The sequence below is a fragment of the Narcine bancroftii genome, chromosome 7 (genome assembly GCF_036971445.1).
Source record: "Narcine bancroftii isolate sNarBan1 chromosome 7, sNarBan1.hap1, whole genome shotgun sequence".
In the NCBI taxonomy this organism is placed as follows: Eukaryota; Metazoa; Chordata; class Chondrichthyes; order Torpediniformes; family Narcinidae; genus Narcine; species Narcine bancroftii.
Window position 1 is genome coordinate 191,906,168 of NC_091475.1, and position 16,421 is coordinate 191,922,588.

The 16,421-nt window shown below is 40.3% G+C and overlaps 1 protein-coding gene across 7 annotated transcripts in view; it reads right to left on the minus strand.

The window, feature by feature from the left end:
- The window catches only part of LOC138739533 (ras-related protein Rab-6A), a 117,959-nt gene extending 101,777 nt beyond the window's left edge, over nt 1–16,182 (minus strand). For 3 of the 7 annotated variants that reach the window (XR_011342306.1, XM_069891803.1, XM_069891802.1), the window contains exon 1: nt 15,843–16,182. Coding sequence is in view for 4 of the 7 variants with exons in the window: in XM_069891803.1 (XP_069747904.1) it covers nt 15,843–15,912 (70 nt within the window). In the remaining 3 variants the exon portion in view is untranslated. Of the gene's footprint in view, nt 1–1,383; nt 1,486–15,842 lie in introns of those variants that run through there. The other 4 variants (XM_069891801.1, XM_069891800.1, XM_069891804.1 and 1 more) reach the window with 4 other exon arrangements.
- Between the last annotated feature and the right edge of the window lie 239 nt (nt 16,183–16,421).

Consider the following 16,421-nt stretch of genomic DNA (forward strand, 5'->3'; position numbering starts at 1 on the left):
AAAATGATGCATCGGAAGGGCTAAAAACATCATCAAGGATGCATCTCACCCTAGTTATGGACTTTTTACTCTTCTTCCATCCAGTAGACATTTTAGGACCCTCCACTCCCAAACCAACAGACTCAGGAAGAGCTTCTTTCCAAGGCTATGACCCTGCTGAACCACAAATCACAGTGCTGAGCAGGATTGCACCCATATTGTACTGTCAGCACTTTTACACCGGTTTGCTGCAGCGCTTGCTTTTATTTGCAGTTACTTGTAAATGGCACTATTCTTTATACTTCTGCTTAGATGCTAATTGCATTTCATTGGCTTTGTAACTGAACTTGGCTCGACGACAAAGTTGCATCTAATTTAATAGAAGGGACATTGCACAAAGGCAGCTATATGGCTTTGGGTCACAAATGAACCATCTCAATAAATGAGGGAACATGTAGGTAGTAAAATTAAGGATTTAAAGTAATATTACCAGGGGGGTTGGGGAGGGTAGAAGGCTGACTTTTGGCATATCAGGTGGGTAGTTGCGACTTTGATCATGGTCCGTAAAATAGAGGGTAGCAGTGTTGTATATTATTACAGCACTTATGGGGGGGGGGGGGTGGGTTCTGTTATATAGTTACGTGTATTGTTACAAGTATATTCTGAATCTATTTTTTCATTTTTTTTCTTTTCTTTATTTTATCTGGATTGCCAGAGAAATGTTTAAGCATGCTGTGTCTTCTACGATAAAATTTGAAGGAAGATTTACAGGCAGAGCCGGAAGTGACATTGAAACACGAAGATGTGATATGGTTAAATTTGTAAATGATAATATTAATAGTTTAAACGGCACCATGAAGAGCAAAAGAGTATTGGGCTACCTAAAGAAGATGGGTGGAGATATAGCTTTCTTGCAAGAAACTCATTTAACAGAAAAACAACATTTGAAGCTAAAGAGAGTGAGTTGGATGCGTAGTAGCTTCTTTCAATTCTAAAGCAAGAGGAGTGGTGATTTTGATTTATAAATGGAATTCAAAATTAATAACTAGTGCGAAGGAAGCACCTTTCCTTAAACACATGATTAATATTTGGAACAAGCTAAATAATGAATTTGGAATAAAAGGAAGTATCTCACCCAAATCATCCATTTCAAAATAACCTTACAACTTATAATAGAGATGGTCAATTTATGAATATTTGGTTTCACAGTGGTATTTAAATGAGAGGATTGTTTTGAACAAGGTCAAAAACATGGAATTTCGTGAAATACACTTTTCTGCTATTTTCAGTTGAGAGGATATTTGCAGGAAAAACTAGGTCCAACTGTGATGGAATATTTGGGAATGTTTTTGGAAGATAAATAGGTAAGATTAGAGTAGGTTACATACACACTTTAAAATAGACCTTAATTTAAAATATTGGTGATGTGGTGGCGCACATCCTCATGGTGAACCGGCCCCACTTGTATCGCCACGTGGCGGGGCAGCCATGGGGAAATGGCGTCGTCCGAGGTTTCTCTGACTCCAGCATCCCTTCCAGCGCAGACCCTGGGCAGCCATTATGATGTCACAATGTACCAGGTGACTGAGCTCTTGCTGCCCTTAAAGGGGCGTCCTGAATTGGAATAAAAGCTGTCATTAACAACCCTCAATGTGGTGGCTGTGTTTCTTCCACTGCTCACACCCCCACAGAGAATTCATATCCAGAGTACTCTGAAGAGGAACTGTAAAGAATGCTTTGGAGATTTCACAAGTAGGTGCTAATTGAAATGTTGTTATGAAATGAATGGACAATCATCTTGGAAGAACAGCCAGAGTCAGGTTGTCTGTTTTGGACCTATTTGCAAGGCTTTTTCTGTGTGTGACAGAAAGCTGTAACAAGCCAGGAGAAGCTTGTTGGAACTGAAACAGAAAACTCCAGAATGGCGGATGTCTGGAAGTGCTATCTGTCTGATGTTTCTCTTGGAATAAGTGGAACAGAAAGAAACTCTGTGCTAGCCTGAAAGAAAGAGGTGATCATCTGGAGAACCCTGATGGGGCAAGTTTCATCAGCAAGACATTGAGGTGACTAATGGTGGTACCTCAGTTGTGGAAATCCTGGAACAACAAATCTCTCTCTGCAAACCTACAAGAACCTTCCTGAGCGGTAACCATTTAGCTTTCGAGCGCCAAAGCCTGAACTTCATAAATGTTAAATTCTGTGCTCAGTATAAGAATTGCCTGCAACCAGTGAACTTGGAAGAATGAGAAGTGAGATTGGACTGTGAACCAAAGAACTTTTCTTAAATTTACACACACATTACATACATGTGCACTTAGAATTAGAAGGGGATTTTCCCCCACAAGCTTCAAGATTGCCACCATCATGCCAGTACCAAAGCATTCCACTGACACAAGCCTGAAAGACTTCTTTCCAGTTGCATTCACCCCCATCACTGCAAAGTGTTTTGAGAGACTGGTTTTTAAATCACATTTGAAATCCTTTTGCCCGCCACCCTGCACTTCCATCAATTTGCCAACCACATCAACAGGTCCCACTTGGACAGCCTTAACTCTCGTCAGAATGCTGTTCATTGACTTTAGTTTGGCATTCAATACTGTGATTCCCTCCAAGTTGTTCCCCAAACTTCACTCATCCATCTGCAATTGGGCCTTGGACTTTTGACTTATAGACACCAATCTGTTAAGTTAGACAACCTCTCCTCCTCCATTCTCACCCCGACGACCAACGTGCCACAGGGCCGTGGCCTCTTCTGTAATCCCCTTCACCCATGACTACATGCCTGTATATGGTTCCAAATCCATAATCAAGTCCACAGACACCACAGTAGTTGGCTTGATTAGTTAAGTTAATAGAGATAAGTTAAAGTTTGATGCTGTTTTCATGTTTAAAGATAATTAAAAACAACCTTTATTTGAATAACTACTTGTCATTGTGAATATCTATTGCTGTTGGGTTTTGGGGTCCTTTGGGCTCGTAACACAACTATGTAGTTACCAGCTTGTAGAGATTTGGAAGTTATCAGGAAAGGTTTATATTAAAAAATGTATTTCTGCAATGCATTTCTTACTACCAAAAATGGGAGTTCACAAATCAAGCAGAAATGGGAGGTTGTTTTGAATATTATGATTGGAGAGAAAATATTGTAAATGTTAAGTATAATTAATGTAAATAATGAACTAAACTATACCTAACACTTCAAAAACTGCACAAAATGAAATTAGATCAGATAAATGTTTTAGATGTGGTGACGAAATAGGAACCTTCTTACATTCTACTTGGTCATGTTCTAAAGTTGAAACTTTTTGGGGGTATTTAGGAAAATTTCTAGGACAGATCACTAGCACTGTTTTTCCACAAAATCCAGATTTTTGTTGGGAAATACAGAAGGAACAAGACCTAAATTAAGTATTATTCCATTAAGTGAAACTTATTAAAATTGCTTTAGCAGTGGCAAGAAAGTGCATCACAGTGACTTGGAAATCATGTGTATTTAGGTATGGAAAGATTGCATTCAGAAATTCAGAGCTGTATTCCTTTGAGAAATATCCACTTTTGTACAAATTTGGAGCCAATATATGCAAAGGTTAGGGATAAATATGTAAATGTACTCCCAGCCTCTTAAGACCTGTAATAATCTTCCCCAAAAGTTATACAAATAAAGTGTGAGCTAATCCTCTGTGCAATCCAGAATACTACTCTTCCTACATTTGTTTTTCTTTTTTGTATTTATTCATATAACTATATTTTATATCTATTATATTGATATAATTGTTATAGTGGGGTAAGAAGGGGAGGAGAGTTTAATACTGTGTAATCATTTTAATCTTAAATTTAATCAAGTGCTATTTAAAATATATAATTACATGCTTGAAAATTTTAAAATATTCAAAAAATGAAACCCGTTCAAGGTCCAAATGAGCCATTGCTGATATCAATTAAAATCTTCAAGTGAATTTATAATTAATACATTAGGGCAATGTTTAATTATGAATATTGCTGTATTATTGTTTTAATAATCATGATTCCACCGTAAATTTGAAGACGCTGCCCACGATCAATTTATTTTAAATTTTGCCAAGGGCAGCATGGTTAGCACAACACCATGCCAGCATCAAGTGTTCGAATCTGGTTGTGATAGTACAGATCTATCACCAATGTATATAGTGTATATAGTTACAGTATCTAGACTGAGAGCTTAGCCACGCCTACTGTCTGGGCCTTAAAGGGTTGTGTCCCTCGCCAGGTTGGATCATTCCGGACTGGTCGGCCACCTGTGAAGAGCTCCTGTCTTTTGCTAATAAAAACCTTGGTTTGGATCAACAAGTCTGATTCTTTCGACGAGCTCTCCACTGGTGCTGTATGTTTTTCCCATGTCTACGCAGGTTCTCCCAAGATGCTCCAGTTTCCTCCAACCAGTCAAAAAAATGAATGGGGTTGTAGGTTAATTGGGCAGCATGGGCTCATGTGCCAGAGGGGCCTGTTACCATGTTGTTTGTCTAAATTTGAAATTTATAAAATCAAGGTGCATGGGAGAAGGGGATTCCACTGAACAGACATCAAAACAAGGTCACATCTGCTTGGTCAAATTGACACAAAAGACTCCTTATTACTCCAGAGAAGACATTGAATTTTCACAGTATTTCAGCCAACCACCATAAAATAATAACTGATCACTTTTACTGCTGCTGAAGTAAATTTAGAAGCCTAGATTGCCTGCTTGTACCGACCAGTCACCAGCTTCCAAAAGTAATTTATTGTCTGGAGAGGTTGAAGATATTTTCAGTTGTACAAACAGAACTCTAATCATGTCTGTATTGAAGCTGCTGGAAAGGCCAAGGTGAGGGAAAACAAGAAGGGAAAGAAGGTCGTTTATATCCAAAAGCAAAAAAAATGAACAAGTGCTGAAAACCTTAAAAATCAAACATCTGTGAAGAGGGAAATTAGTGTTTCAAGTCCTTGATGTTTAAAAAATAAAGATCTTTTAATTATTGGTTGTATGACCGACACCAGTATCAGAAACTTGTACATGCACTTTACAAATATTTAAAACCAAAAGATTTAATATGCTCAGTATCAGTTGCACTGCAATTTCATACAAGAGCTTCAGAAAAAAAATTAAAATGATCAACACTTTTTTTTAATTGATAACTGCACCCATCCCAGCCCATAAATTGATTTGAGTCATTTGCACACCAAGATAAACTTAGCAGTCTTCAAGCATTCAATGAATAATATTACCCTTTCCTGTTCATTTTATAAAAAGGAAAATTTAGAAATTTAAAAATGCTTTCATGAGTAAATGCTGCTCGAGAATTCTCTTTCATTAGCACTACCTAGAAAAGGAGGTGCCAAACCAGCCAACATTCTGTTACATGACCACACACATTCTTAATAGAAGGAGCCACTATAAAAGCTAAGCAGTCCTACAACTAATCAATGTGTGGTTGATTCCACCTATGAATAAACTGAGTCGTTGAACATTCAATGAGACAATTTAAGAACATCTCATCCTCAATAATGCATGCATGTTTTAAAGTCAGGACTAAAGCATTTACAACCACATTAAGACTCCAGGGCCAATGGAATGAACCAGCCAGGCCACTTTCCAAAGTTACCACTTTCATAGAAGCCCATCTTCAGCCACATTGATTCATTCCACATGAAAACACTGAACATCAGACCTCACCAATAGACCCAAGAATATCACTTCTGTGCCAGTATGTTCAATTCAAAAAAAATACACCCAATACATAGTGGCACAGCATGCTCAGTTCAGACACTGCCTCAAAAGTTAAAAATGCCCATTTCCAGAGAGAAGGAGTATTTTACTGGCACCAAGGAACCTCAATAAAACTGAAGTAGAAAACATTCAATGGTTGAAGACATAATAAGCACAAAAGATTCAGATTTCAGATTCATCATGACCCTGAGATTCCTTTTCCTGCAGGCAAGGCAGAATTACCACTTAGTTGGGCAAAAAAAAGTATACAACATATACATGCAAATAAAATGATGTGGAGGGTTTCACCTGTGATGTCCTGGGGCTGTGTGTCCATTACCTCAACATACTAGACAGACAACTATGCTCATGATCAACAAAATGCAATGCAGAAACTCACGAAGGCTCCTCTGACCTCATCTCGTTAACGTATACTCACCGTCACTGGCCTAGACTAGGTGAAATAGAGTCATTCCAGCACTGCTGGTCAATATCCTGAAACTATCCAACACAGAGTATTGCCATCACAACAAATGCTGCAATTCAAGTGTTTGACTCATCACCCACCAGTACCACCTATTCCAAAGCAATATGGAATAGGCATTAAGTGACATTGCCAACAATTGCCACAGTTAGAGAATTAAAGAGAACAACAAATCAGGGATACTCAAGTTCCAAATAGCTACACCGATAGAATTCTTTTTTGTATGCACTTCATAATTTTAAATAAATCAAGTGCATTAGTTTAGCATGACCAACATGTATTAACTGTCATTATAATTTTATGTTCAGTATTTAGTTTATTTTTTTCTTTAAGATTTTTCAAACTATTTAGGCAGTAACTGATGTAGATTCCCATCAAATTTGAATACAGACAGTCCCTGGGTTACAAACATCTAATTTACAGACAACCCATACTTATGAACCAATTGCTCCCCAATTTGTTCATGTGCATAATGTTACCTCACAAATGCCCCTTCCAGCATGCAAGACATTGATGAATCGAAAGCAAGTTTCAAATTTTAATTTTTTTTTTCCTCTCCACCCCACCCCCCCATAAAAAGGCAAAATATATACTATATACCAACACAAACATTTGACTAGCTGACACTAAATAAGAACCTGTCCTGACTTACCTACAAATTTGATTTAAAGACAGACTTAAGGAACAGAACTTATTCATAACCTGGCGACTGCCAGGAATAGCATTTACAACATTCCAGTTCCAAAGCTCGACGCATCTGTGATTTTTTAAACAAGGATGCAGCATTCAAAAGATTTAGTATTTATTCTTAAACAAACAATTACTAATGAAAAGAAATGCAAATTGTTTTGCAAGACTCAAAAATATGCACTAGGCATTAACAACAAAAAATCCACTGGAGTTCCAAATTTTATTTAGCAAATAATGAACTGAGTAACTCATTAAATCCAAGATGACGAGCACTAGTTTAGGATATATATTTTATTTACATATTATGTTGAATTCATTAATATTACAGGAGCCTCAAAATCAGGATTGCCAGGCAGGGAGATTGATGAACAGCATCTTGTGGCCAAGTAACCATAACCATATAACCATTTACAGAGCGGCAACAGGCCATGTTGGCCTTTCGAGTCCACACCGGTTCACTGATGTTTGTATGTATTTTTATTGATATGGTTCACAGTGTGAAAAATAAAAAAATGTAAAAAAACAAATAAAATGCCATCCTTATAAAAATGAAAAAAATTACATGGTCAGTCATCAGAAATCATTATTTAAAATAAAAAATATATATGTATACATGATTATCGTACAAGATATTGTGAGTGTATGTGTACAATGGTCTGGAGAATTGCTGGTTCATCAGGTTGTGCATGTACTCAGATGATAAATTGTACATGAAAACTGGTGTAATGGTCTTGAAGCAATTTCTAAAATAACTTGTCAGGAAGTGAAATAAAAAACATTGAATATAAAATGTGGAAACTAAAAGGCACAATAAATAGGTTAGCATCTGCAAAAGCAATAAGTTAAAAGTGGGCACAAATCTTCTCAGATATTGTCACACAAGTGGTTTACTCACATGTCACCCTAAAATTGGTTAAGTGACAAGTCTTAATAAAAGTAGTACTGAGCAGACTCATCTACGGGCAGACCAAACAAATTTTTCATCCTCCTTAATACTTGTCATAATCCTTAGTTCAGCATTCTTTGCTACTTAGAGACAAAGGAACTTCAAACTCACATCTTCCCATTTTTAAATACTTGTTAATTAGCTCCAATGCATTTTCAATTTAAATGTTCTTAAGATGACTTCTAGCAAAATTAAACACCTGCCACCAAAAAAATTTGGAATTACTAACTTTGATTGTAGTGATTAGACACTTGGAAGAGCCCAAAGCATTGCTAACATTAAGATGTTGAAATTTGTCACAAAGATGAAAAACAAATTGTGACACAATTCCAAAGAGCTTCAGATTCAACAATAAGGTAAATTTGAACCATAATCAACTTTAAATGAACATCTCCTGGATGAGGTTTCTTGTTCAGCCATGTCATAGAGACAAACCAAGACTATAGCTTTTCATGTAGGCTTCAGGAATAGCTCTTTCCCTATTGCAACAAGACAGTGATTGAACTTTTTTTTAAGAATTTGGGACTCCCTGGCAAAACCAACAATTATTTTCCATCCATAAACACTAAAATATTTTATTTTAATTTTCATAAACTTGTAAAATTCAAACCATTTTAACATTCATATAACAGTCTATTTATCCCATCTCCCACCTCACCACCTTCATACAACTGAAAGTGGTCAATGAAATAGCATTCATACAATTAAATTAAAAAGTTAAAAAAACTCAAAACTAAACTGAAAGAAACATTGCCTGCGCCATGTTCAACTTCTTTGATCACATTCACTTCCCTGCTGGGACAGATTGCTACAGTACCCCTACTTTGAAGGTTTTTTGGGGGGAGGGGGGGGAAGAGAAGGAAGAGAGGAGATCCATAGATAGTAGCGAGTTATTTTCTTGCAAACGTGCAGCCTTTCTGCAACAATACTGGATGAGAATTCTAGGATATAGAGCAAAGGAATTTCCATTCTAAATACAGTAAAAACTCCCGCTATCCAGCACCTATAGGGATTGGTAGATGCCAGATAAGTGAACGTTCCAGTTGCTTGAGATTACATGTGATGTGATTGGTGAACTAACGGGAAAGGGCACCAATTTTAAACTTCCATTTACTATTTATTTTACACAATTTTTTTCCAGTTACATGAATTCTGGATAACTGAGGTTTTACTGTACATCTGATCTTTAAATCCATTTTCAAATCCCAAATGGAATAGAAATATGCTGACAATGGCATGCTCATGCAATTACTTTCCTTATTCTGTGGTAAGGTCACAGGTTTGGAAGGGACCGTCAAGGTAGCCTTGTTATGTAACCTGAATGTTATAAATGGTAATACAGTACTGCAAATGCAGTGGTGGTGGAGACAATGGAGCTTAAAGGTGCTAAAGAGACAGCCAATCAAGGCGACTACTTTATCCTGGATGTTTTTGACTATCAGTGTTTGGGTAATGCAGCAAGAAGTAATGCCTCAAAGGTCCAGAAATCAGACCAATTCTGAACTCTGGTGCTATGTGCAGTTTGCATGTTCTCCCTGTGACCATATGGGTTTCCTCATTGGTAGATAATTGGCAACTGACTTGCCCAAAACATGTATAGAATTGGTAAAATCCAAAAGGTGATGGAATCTACAAAAAATAAAAAAATGGATTAACACAAAATCAGTGTGGAGCAAATGGCCCATTTCCATGTAACATGACTCTATAATTTTAGCTGCACACCCTGCAAAGAGCAAGTGTATTATACCATGGTTGCATCTCAAAGATGGGGGAAAGCTTTGGTGTCAAGAAGCAAGCCAGGAAGCACAGAAGACCCAGTTCCAACCTGCTCTTATAGCCCAAGTATGTGTGATACTTCAGTTTATTGTCTCATCAAATCCTTGATGCTGCAGAGTGTCAAATGTTTTCTTGAAGTCAAGGGAAATATTTTAATTCCACTTTAAGTTATGATTTGATCAAGGCTGTGTTATTCAAAATAAGCAGAGGTGATTGCTGAATAAGTGGCATTTGATAGCACGATACTCTCCAATACTTAAATGAACAGTGAGGGTAAACTAATACGGTAGTTGTTGCCAGACTGGATTTGACCCACTTTTTGTGGACAGGATAGAGCCGGCCAAGTGCCAATCAGCAGTGAAACAGCTTGGCTGGAGGCATAGCCAATACTGTGTTCAGTACTCCAACTAAGATGTTATTCAGTTTTAGTCCTCTGGTTAACTCAAGACAACCAATCCAAATTTTTCAAGAGGCAATAGACTTTTTTTATTAGGACCCAAAACTAAAAATGTCATGGGGGGGGAAAAAAAAATCTTTCTTCACAAAATTACATGGTATTTCATGTTGTTCATATCCAAGCCAGAACTTCTCTGGACTTCAGTGAGGTAATCATGAGATGTTTGCATTAAAAGATCACCATGTTTTAATGACATTTGAATCACAAGAACCTGGTTGTATGGTGTCAACAACAGCATCCCTTAATGTCACAAACAAGGAGCTTATTGTTAACTTTATGAGGAGAGGCCAAAGGACCACAGACCTGTTAGCATTGATGGGAAGGAGGTGGCAAGAGTTAGAAACTTCAAGTTCCTGCGAGTCCATTAAGCTACTGTACCCTTAAGCCCACAATGTGCCAACCAGCATAAAACCTACTCAATCTAAACTTTCACAACCTCACTCCTATAGCCCTCTATTTTTCTGCATCCATGTGCCTGTCTAAATGCCTCCATTATCCTCTCTGCCACCATCCTGGCTATGCAATCCAGGCACCAACTAAAAATGTACCCCTGCAGTCTCCCCCAAATTTACATTCCCTCCCTTAACCGATGTCCTCTGGATTTTCTGTTGACACTTCAGCAAAAAGGCACTGCCTGTCCACTATATATCTATGCCTCTCAATCTTGTAAGCCACCAAGTCACCTCTCCTCCATCTTCACTCCAAAGAGAAAAGCCCAAACTGTTAACCTTGCCTGACAAAGTACATTCTCTAATCCAGACAAAATCCTGGTAAATTTCCTCTGCACCTTCAATGGTGCCACATCATTCCTGAAATGAGGTGATCAGACTGTGTTCTTAAACATCTAAGTGATGTCTAACCAGATTATGGAACTGCAACATTATCTCTCAGCTCTTGAACTCAATCCCCCAACTAATGAAAGACAACCTACTAGGAGCCTTTTTAACTACCCTATCAACCTTCATGGCAACCTTGAGATTTATTAATTTGGACCCCAAGGTCCCTCTGTTCTTCACACTTTAAAATCCTGCCATTAACCATATATTCCACCTTCAAGTTCGACCTTCCAAAATACATCATCACACTCCATCTGCCATTTCTCCACCCAGCTCTGCATTCTGCCAATATCTTGTAACCTGAACTTCCCACAGCTCCTCCAACCATCTTGCCAGCTGCAAATCCCTCCACTTCTTCATCCAAGTTATTACAAAATCCTAAAGAGCAAGGGTCCCAAAACAGATCCTTTCCAAACTCCACTACTCACCAACCTCCAGGCAGAATACTTTTCATTCACTATTCTCTGGAGGCAAGCCAATTCTGAACCCCCACAGCCAAGGCTCCAACGATCCTATGCTTCATGATTTTCTCCATGAGACTACCAGGAGAGACCTTGTCAAATGCCTAATAAAATTCATACACACCATATCTACTGCCTTACCTTCAATTTCTTTTGTCACTTCCTCAATCAGGCTAGTGAGGTATAATCTGCCCCTCCAAAGCCATGCTGACTATCCCAAGACTATGCTTCTCTAAATGCTCATCAACTCCTGTCCCTCAGAATCCTCTCCAACAATGAGTGAAGACGCACTGGGAACTGGTGTACAATTCCCAAGATTCTCCCCATTACCTTTTTTGAGCAAAAAACTACATTTCCCCATTCTCTAATCTTCCAGTTCCTCCCATGGCCAAGGAAGCAACAATCATTGCCAATGCTACAGAAATCTCTTCCCTCACTTCCTGTTGTAGTCTGGGGGGGGGCGTCTTGTCTGCTCCCAGGGACCCATCAATCTAATATTTTTTTTTTTTAAATCCAACATACAAGCCCGTATCTCAAATGACCTTTCCTGGAGGGCACACAGAGGCAACCATGAAAATGGCACAACACCACCTCTACTTTCTAAAGAGCCAGAGGAGACTTAGCACATCATTAGATACTTTATCAATCTTCTGTTGGTGCACTGAGAGAAATATATTGACTGGTTGCATCACAGCACGATATGGCAACACAAGTAACGAGAAATGCAGAGGCACCAACCATAGACTGGTCCATCACCAGCTCTGACCTCTCACCCATTACAAATATCTATAAGAGGTACTGCCTCAAGAAGACCGTCATCATAAAGGACCTCCACCACCCTGGTCACAACTCCTCACTTCTATCTTCAGAAAGGTACAGAAGCCTGAAACCATCACTTAAAAAAAGCCAACCATCACTTAGCTTCAAGAACACTTTCCTTCCACCAGCTATCACTCTTGCACCTCCCCTTGGAACACTAATTGGACTGTATGCAGTATTGCAAGTCAATTATTGCACTCGGATTTCTGAACATTTATTACCTTGTGTAATTATTGTTTCTTAATTTAATTAGTTGACTTACAATTTTTATAGACAAGTACCTGTTCAACTGCAGCAGGCAAGAATTTCAGGCATTTGTACAGTGTGTATGACTAAACTAATTCCTGCATGAACCTGCAACAAATGTCCACTCTAAAGCACAGACTTTGACAATGAATTGGTTCTTTAAGGACTGAAAATCCATGCATTCTGCTCCAAACCAATATTTTTGAACTTAGTTTACCATTTATCATTTTTGACCATTATTAAGTCAGCTGCATGGGACATGTATTAAATATGTTTCTTTGCAACTTTGAAGGAAAATGTCAACATTTTCTTTTCCATTAACTATATTACCAAATTCTGGAATCCTTGAGAAACAATTGGTATGACAACCAAGACAGCTTCTATGGAATAGAAGAAATACCATGGACCTCAAGGTAATTTCTGGTTACTTAAAAGGGCAAATTTTAAACATTGTATTCTGCAACTTCCCATATACTTATCTGAAAGATATCATTACTAGAACAGATGAGAGATATCTTGCAATTTTTCCCTCAACCATTTCAGAATTTTAGATTTTTTTTTGAAAAGAAAACTTACATGCACAAAAAGGTTGTGTCCTAAATGTATTAACTTTGTATAAGCTTTATATGAAAACGCTCTGGCATGGGGACACCAATGCCCCCAAATTCAAAGCCCTGCAAAAGATAGTGGACAGCCCAGGACAAAGACAAAACTCTCCCCACCATCAAGAACATATATGAGGAACACTGCCATCAGAGAGCAGCAGGAATCATCAAAGATCCACACCACCCAACACAGCTTTGTTCTCATTGCTACCATCAGGAAAGAGGTACGGGTGCCACAAGACTTGCGCCACCAGGTTGAGGAACAGCTGTTACCCCTCCAGCAAACTCCTCAATAATAAACTCAGACTCATTTCAGGACTCTTACTTTTGCACTTTTTTCCCCATAAGCAGGAAATAAGCAGGAACTGGAATTTTGAAAATGGAAAATGCTGGATATACACAGATTTGGTTACATCCCTGGAGACACAAGAATTACTCTGAAATTAATCAGAGACATTATCTTTTTCTCTCTTCACAGACACTAGCTCACCTGCCATGTATTTCCAGCATTGGTCTATTTCTGGCTACTCATCTACACTGACTCCACCACTTCCTTCATAAAAGTTTTATGATCTAGGTGGAGAATGAAATCAGTAGAAAAAAAGAATCTCAGGGCTGTATGTGATGTCATGTATGTACTGACAATGAATCTGAAATCTGGCAACCTTCAAATATTGAAAACTGCAGCCTGGAACTCCAAACAGCAATGATAAAGTTAATGGTGGTATCTTGCAAATTGTTTTTGATACTACGTTGCGACAAGAAACACGAAATAAAGCTTAAAACGTAGGTTTTAAGATATGAAGAGTCTTCTCAATTGGTATACACAATTGAGGACACAGTATACCACTGGGCGCGCTTAGTTTTTCGTGTCTAGAGGCAGTCAGTATCGACCTGCGCTTCTCTATCCTGTACTGTGAATGGTGCAGACTGCCTCACCACGCCCAGATTCCATTCATCTGGTTTATTTTAATCAAGGTAACGAGTCAACGTTCCCTCTCATTGTTGTTCGTCCATATCATTTCTCCAATGTAATTTTTTGTACAGCATCTCAATAGACATTTTTATAACAGGATGGTCGCTTTTGGGGGACAAGAACTATATATATTAAAAAAAACCCACAAAAGCCCCCTTCATTCAGTTCAACCACTATGTCAATTGTCGGAGGGTGAATCACGGTAAAGTCCATGCCTGAATTATTGAGAATTGTTCTCAACATCGTCCAAAGGCAACATCTGTATTTTTTTGTTAGATACACAAAACCATACAATCATTTTTTTAAAAAAAAACACAAAACGATTATTTCTACCAGCGGATCAAAATCTGTTTTATCAAAATCAAATCTTAATAGCTTGTCACAAGTATTATAATTAAGAAACAGATAAAACTACCGTTTTAATGTAGATTTACGGTGCTACATAATCGATGTTCGCAGTGGACATTAAATCAGTGGGATCCTTGCCCAGTCCATGCGCTGACCCAATGCAAATTATCTGTACGGAATTTCAGTGAAATGGTTTGTACAACGCGGCCGTTTCTATTTAATTTACTGAAACTATGGGCTCGCCTGTTCTAACATTTGCCACGAAAACAAAAATCAAGATGCGGCTGTGCAGATCTTGCCAATGTTTGACTGCTCAGTAGGCCGGATTTCAATTCAACCACTGACTCAGTCTTGAATCTGCAAGATTAAAAAAAAATATATACTCCAGGATTTTTCCCAAATCAATTGCCAAAATCCCAAGTTTTCGATTCGGGACGAGTTCAGATCAACGACTGGAAGAGAACGCCCTTATTTTGTAAACAGGGCTAGTCAATAGTAATTTAGCACCACGGTGCAGGGAAATGCGGATGAATCCGGGGTTTTTTTTTGAGGCTTAAAACCCCTTAGAATCTGTGGAAGGAGGAGGAGGGGGGGAGGGAGAAGAGAAAGAAAGAAAGAACACCCGTTGGTTAACTATGACAACAGCGATACCCTCTCGCATCAAAGATGGAAAAATAAACTCAGCAGGGAATGAAAACACAATATCGATCTGTGGGGAAAGATTGGCCAAATAAAAACACTGAGCGTACAAGAGGAACAGAAAAAGAGCGTTTCCTTTCAAATGCCTTGATTTTTATTCCCTTTAGGTCAAAGGTGTGTCCACTGGAAGGGATAGGGGGGGTGGAGGAGAACTCAGTACAGCCTGGCAGTCATCCACCCTGAGGGAGAGGGGCAGCCACCCTGAGGGAGAGGGGCAGCCACCCTGAGGGAGAGGGGCAGCCACCCTGAGGGAGAGGGGCAGCCACCCTGAGGGAGAGGGGCAGCCACCCTGAGGGAGAGGGGCAGCCACCCTGAGGGAGAGGGGCAGCCACCCTGAGGGAGAGGGGCAGCCACCCTGAGGGAGAGGGGCAGCCACCCTGAGGGAGAGGGGCAGCCACCCTGAGGGAGAGGGGCAGCCACCCTGAGGGAGAGGGGCAGCCACCCTGAGGGAGAGGGGCAGCCACCCTGAGGGAGAGGGGCAGCCACCCTGAGGGAGAGGGGCAGCCACCCTGAGGGAGAGGGGCAGCCACCCTGAGGGAGAGGGGCAGCCACCCTGAGGGAGAGGGGCAGCCACCCTGAGGGAGAGGGGCAGCCACCCTGAGGGAGAGGGGCAGCCACCCTGAGGGAGAGGGGCAGCCACCCTGAGGGAGAGGGGCAGCCACCCTGAGGGAGAGGGGCAGCCACCCTGAGGGAGAGGGGCAGCCACCCTGAGGGAGAGGGGCAGCCACCCTGAGGGAGAGGGGCAGCCACCCTGAGGGAGAGGGGCAGCCCCTCCACCCCACCCCCACCCTTACTCACCGCTCTGCTCGCCCAAGAAGACCAGCTTGAATTTCCGCAGCGGGTTCCCGAAATCTCCTCCCGAAGTCATGGCGCGGAAGGGAATTTTAAAACAACTAACGCCTTTTTTTTTCCCTGAGTCACACTCGCAAACGTCAAAACCGAGCCGCCACGAGCCGATATATTTTTCTTTAGTTTAATTATCCACCGTCAATGGGAAGAGCCGCACGCAGAGGAAAAATAAAGACAGGCGACGCTTCGCTCCCTCTCGGTTACTATCCGGAGCGCGGCTTGACAACCTAACCTGCTCGCGGGAAATGGCTTCCTGTTCCCGTGGAGAGGGAAAAAAGAAAGCAACGTGACGGGCAGCCCCGTGGCCAATCGTCGAAAGAGAAGCGGGCGGGATGGCGTGACGTCACGTTGCCCTCCGCCCAATCGGCGGCGAAGGGCGGAAGCAGGACCAGGCGTCCTGTTGGGGCTCGATCCTCGAATGACCTGCGCGGACGCGCAACGCCACGTTACCATCCCGCCCGCGGTGACGTCACCTGTCACGCAGGCATCTTTGCCCTCTTTTGACAGGTGATTGTGTTGCAAAATGGA